Source organism: Heptranchias perlo, chromosome 14 (assembly GCF_035084215.1).
Source record: "Heptranchias perlo isolate sHepPer1 chromosome 14, sHepPer1.hap1, whole genome shotgun sequence".
NCBI lineage: Eukaryota > Metazoa > Chordata > Chondrichthyes > Hexanchiformes > Hexanchidae > Heptranchias > Heptranchias perlo.
In genome coordinates, this window is record NC_090338.1 from 35,303,210 (window position 1) to 35,308,183 (window position 4,974).

Here is a 4,974-nt window from a genome sequence, read left to right on the forward strand (position 1 = left end):
ATGGTTCTATTGCATAGGAGTCAGATGATGACTTCAATGGGCCAGTCTACAGAAGGCGGCTGATGGCCGTACACCACCAAATGCTTGGGGCACTGGAAAGCCTGCCAGATAGCCTGGGCACAATGTCAAGGGGCATGGAGGAGTCCAGCTTCAAATTGGCGCAGAGCTTGAAGCCCATCCTTTCTCACATGGAACGGGTGGTCACCTCCATCAGCACACCTGTGGAACCCACCATGATACAATGCCTGATGGCCAATGTCGCAGCTTCCATTGCAGCACAAACCAATGTAATCAAAGGATCGTAAGCTTCAGATGAAGTTCAGACTGCAGCAATGGAAGCACAGATTGCTGCTATAGTGGTTCTGGGTATCACTGAGGAACAGTGCTCCCAGGGCATCACAGCACTCCAGCAATCCGTTCTCCAGCTAATCGCCAGGATTGCTGAGGCACCACCTGTGTGAGTGGCAGTGGCACCATGGCAGTGGAACCTGTTGTCCTCCCTCCGGACGACAGCATTCCTGCTCCCACCCTGCCACTCCGCCAGTGCCCTTGTTGACTATCAGCCAGCCAGGCCAGACTGCTGCAGCCCATGCCGAAATGGTGGAGTCTGAAGCCGGGCCCTCCTGACCCAGAGCTGCTCGAGGTCGTCCTCCAAGGCCATCTGCACGCTCCTCCATTGAAGGTCAGCACCCTTCCACCACCCGTGCTCCAGCCACTGGGGATGCACCTCGTAGGAGCACTAGGAAAGGAAAAGGCACACGGACAACAGGCACTGAGGGAATGCACAAGGGTGAATAGTTTCAGTTTGTTTGCATAATTTCATTTGTTAATTTATAAATGTGACATTGAATTTGCATTTGGTGGTCGTTTTTATTTCTGTGATGAGCTGAGGGACAAAGCAATATGTAATCAGATGGAGGGTGATTTGATGGTCATGTGGGAGCGGACAGGTGGGGAGTGTAGGACTGTTGGTGACTTGGGAGATGTCATTCACATCATTGATATCGGGCACGGATCAGGTGAGCACGCAGAGCCCTGGCAGACAAGGTCTGTGTTCCTTGTTGCCCCCTTGCGTCTTCCTCCTCCTCCTCCTCCTCCTCCTCAGCCTCTTCCTCCTCTTCCCCTGCCTCTGGCTCAGGGTCTTGCTGGATAGGTGGCGACAAGGGCTGTACCCTCATCAGGGCAAGGTTGTGCAGCATGCAGCATACAACAAATCTTGACATCCGCTCAGCGGAGTACTGCAGGGCTCCATCAGAACGGTCCAGGCAGCGGAAGCATTGCTTTAGGAGGCCTACGGTGTGCTTGACGATGTTGCGTGTGGCAGCATGACTGTCATTGTAGGCCTGCTCTGCATGTGAGCGTGCATGTCGCATCAGAGTCATGAGCCACCGCATGAGGGGATAGCCCTTGTCACCCAGTAGCCAGCCTTTCACTTGCCGAGCTGGTTCAAAGATAGCTGGCACATTGGACTGCCGCATAATAAAGGCGTTGTGACTGCTCCCAGGGTAGCAAGCATTGACCTGCATGATACGATGTGTGTGGTCGCACACCAGCTGCGCATTCAGGGAGTGGAACCCCTTTCGGTTCATGAAGATGGCCAAGTTGAGATGTGAAGCACGCATGGCTATATGCGTGCAGTCAATTGCAGCCTGCACCATGGAGAAGCCTGCAAAGCGAGCAAACCCTTGTGCTGACTCGTTCTGCTTCTCTCTATCAAAGGGAAACGTGATGAACCTGTTGTGCATTTTGTACTGTGCCTCCGTGACCTCCCTTATGCAGCAGTGCACTGCAAACTGCGAGATGTTGCACAGATCGCCAACGGAGGCCCGAAAGGATCCAGAGCCGTAGAAGTTCAGCACCACGTTTACCTTGACAGCCACAGGCAATGCTGTCCTTGCCCTGCTCTGAGGCTGTAATTGTGGCTGCAGCAGGTGACAGATCTCCGTCACGACCTCTTTGGCGAACCTCAGCCATCGGATCCTCGCTCATGTTGAGATAAGGGTATTGTTCCCGGAAGGTCTTAATGGGATGTGACCTCCTGCTCAGTGCGCTGCACCTCCTCCTCCTCTTCCCTCTCCTCGCAGCTTGACCTGCTCTGCGTGGCCTCTCTGCATGCTCCTAGTCGTGTTCTATGCCCAGCGGGAGCCCTAACAGACCACCCATGGTTGCCAGAAATCTTCTTTGAACACTGTTGTAAATTTCCCAACCATAACGCAGTACCTGCCAAACCACTCTCAAGTATACAATAGCAACTCTCTGTAAATAAAGGAAGCTTCAACAAATACTTTCTATTCTACCAGCAGCCAGAAGCAATAATCCGGCAACTAACCTCCAACACCAGCATAATCCTTTTAAATAGCAGTGGTGGGGGGTCCTCTAGGCACTCTAAAACATGTTCAGGTGTTTGTGGTTAAGACTGTGCATTGAGTGGAGCGTTAAGTCCCAAAATGGTGTCCATCACTTTAAATCAGCGTTGCACACAGATTGTATATTCTCCCTACTTTACATGATGCCGGCGTTCGTTCTCCGTACATGCGCTAAACCCTTTACCAAGATGGCGTCTGGCACATTGTCATGCTAGAAGCGTGCATGTGCATCCAAGACTCCATCTTGGAACTCCATGAGGCCGCGTAGCGCCGAAACAAAGTGCCCAATTTAGCGCCCATAGTCGTAGAGTCATAGAGTCATAGAGTCATACGGCACGGATAGAGGCCCTTCGGCCCATCGTGTCCGCGCCGGCCATCAAGCCCTGTCTACTCTAATCCCATATTCCAGCATTTGGTCCGTAGCCTTGTATGCTATGGCATTTCAAGTGCTCATCCAAATGCTTCTTGAATGTTGTGAGAGTTCCTGCCTCCACAACCCTTTCAGGCAGCGAGTTCCAGACTCCAACCACCCTCTGGGTGAAAAAGTTCTCTCAAATCCCCTCTAAACCTCCCGCCTTTTACCTTGAATCTATGTCCCCTTGTTATAGAACCCTCAACGAAGGGAAAAAGCTCCTTAGTATCCATCCTATCTGTGCCCCTCATAATTTTGTACACCTCAATCATGTCCCCCCTCAGCCTCCTCTGCTCCAAGGAAAACAAACCCAATCTTCCCAGTCTCTCTTCATAGCTGAAGTGCTCCAGCCCTGGTAACATCCTGGTGAATCTCCTCTGCACCCTCTCCAAAGCGATCACATCCTTCCTGTAGTGTGGCGACCAAAAGTGCACACAGTACTCCAGCTGTGGCCTAACCAGTGTTTTATACAGCTCCATCATAACCTCCTTGCTCTTCTATTCTATGCCTCGGCTAATAAAGGCAAGTAGCCCATATGCCTTCTTTACCACTTTATCTACCTGTTCCGCCGCCTTCAGGGATCTGTGAACTTGCACACCAAGATCCCTCTGACCCTCTGTCTTGCCTAGGGTCCTCCCATTCATTGTGTATTCCCTTGCCTTGTTAGTCCCTCCAAAGTGCATCACCTCGCACTTTTCCGGGTTAAATTCCATTTGCCACTGTTCCGCCCATCTGACCAACCCATCTATATCGTCCTGCAGACTGAGGCTATCCTCCTCACTATTTACCACCCTACCAATTTTTGTATCATCAGCGAACTTACTGATCATACCTTTTACATTCATATCCAAGTCATTAATGTAGTCTTTCGCTTACATAAGAATAATGTTCATGAAATTCATTTTGCAGAAAAGACTATGTGGGCTAGACTGTTCAGGCTGTGTGAAATATGACTATCATCCCTTTACCTCACCTATTGGGCTGGACTTTCCTGTGAGCGGCGAATGAACAGCGCCCGCCATTCATTAGACTTTCACTTGCCCATAGATTTTTCATGGGCTTTTACACAGCAAGATCCTCTCGTGGGGAGTTCAATCCAACTCGGTGTCCTCGACAAGCAACTGTGTATCTCCTTAACCAATCAGATTGAAGCATTGTTAATAAGTCACGCAGAGACTGAACTGGGAAATGTAAGTTAGAATAATGAATTCAATGTCTGATCAGTAGAGAAAGCAAAATAAAGAAAGGGTAAGAAATATTGAATTAAGAGACAGAGATAAAAGAGACAGAAAGAAAAAGTTTTTAAAAATTTTAAAATTACATTTAAAAAAAAATGTCCAGCAACAATTAAAATCTGAAGGAATGAGACTCCACACTTGTAAAGGTTAATTTTTAGTGCCAGAGAGATTGCTTGACAGTCATTAAGACTTACCAGGGTGTTTAGACTTAAAATGACCCGACGTACCTTTTTTTGATAACATTAGTTCATAACCATCAGGGCAGTGCAGGAACTTCATGCTGTTTCATTCACTTGAATGGAGAGTCAGCTGGCGAGATGCCATTCTCGCGCAGCTTACGGAGAAGTAGGGCATCTGGTAGAGCAATGTCGGGGTTTCCGCGTTTAACTACGCATGTGCGGTCGCCAAAAGTTGTCCTACAATTTGCACAGAAATAATGGTAACTTAACTGGTAAGTTATTATCTGCAGCAGGAGAGCTCATTGTTTCAGTTTCACAGTTTTCGTGAAGCTGTGGATGAATTTTAAAACAGGAGAAATTTTTGACAAGATGGTGGTTATATTGGATAACCCCCCAAAATGGGCACTGGGATCGCGGTGCGCGATTAACCTGTGCCCATTGGTTGCGATGCAGGCAGCGCGTAACAGGGTTCATGGTCAATATTGTGATCAAGTTATTTTTCATTGGAAGTGTTTGTTTTTAATCTTTTGGACAAATAGCCTATTTCACAGATTACAAAAATCCTATTTCATATGTTCATAATTTTTATGAGTGGTATTTTATTAAGGTAGGTATTTCAGTTGTTTTTTCAAGAATCTTGGCTTTATCTGAATGAACCAAATCAGTGAATAGTCTAGATTTATACAATTAACCTGTAGCATTCTCATTTATCCTAGCCGCAGAGAGATACTGCCCTGCAACGTCCCTGCACATTTTGGATATAACAGCCCATCAGCTTT

General features: G+C 48.0%; 1 protein-coding gene across 1 annotated transcript; it reads right to left on the reverse strand.

Annotated features, from left to right (window-relative positions):
* Positions 1-995: 995 nt before the first annotated feature.
* LOC137332203 (putative nuclease HARBI1) lies at positions 996-2,666 on the reverse strand. Its single transcript, XM_067995899.1, has 3 exons — positions 2,551-2,666; positions 1,532-1,980; positions 996-1,441 (listed from the first exon to the last, which is right to left on the reverse strand). The coding sequence occupies exons 1-3, from the start codon at positions 2,664-2,666 to the stop codon at positions 996-998; spliced, it is 1,011 nt and encodes a 336-aa protein (XP_067852000.1).
* Positions 2,667-4,974: the final 2,308 nt, after the last annotated feature.

What these genes read in the sequence shown, in the direction of transcription:
- LOC137332203 (XM_067995899.1), bottom strand. Translation starts at nt 2,666, where the DNA reads ATGGGCGCTAAATTGGGCACTTTGTTTCGGCGCTACGCGGCCTCATGG. An exon ending in ATGTGCCAGACGCCATCTTG is followed by an intron (nt 1,981 to 2,550) that starts GTAAAGGGTTTA and finishes AACATGAGCGAG; the next exon opens with GATCCGATGGCTGAGGTTCG. An exon ending in GGTGTGCGACCACACACATC is followed by an intron (nt 1,442 to 1,531) that starts GTATCATGCAGG and finishes TCTTTGAACCAG; the next exon opens with CTCGGCAAGTGAAAGGCTGG.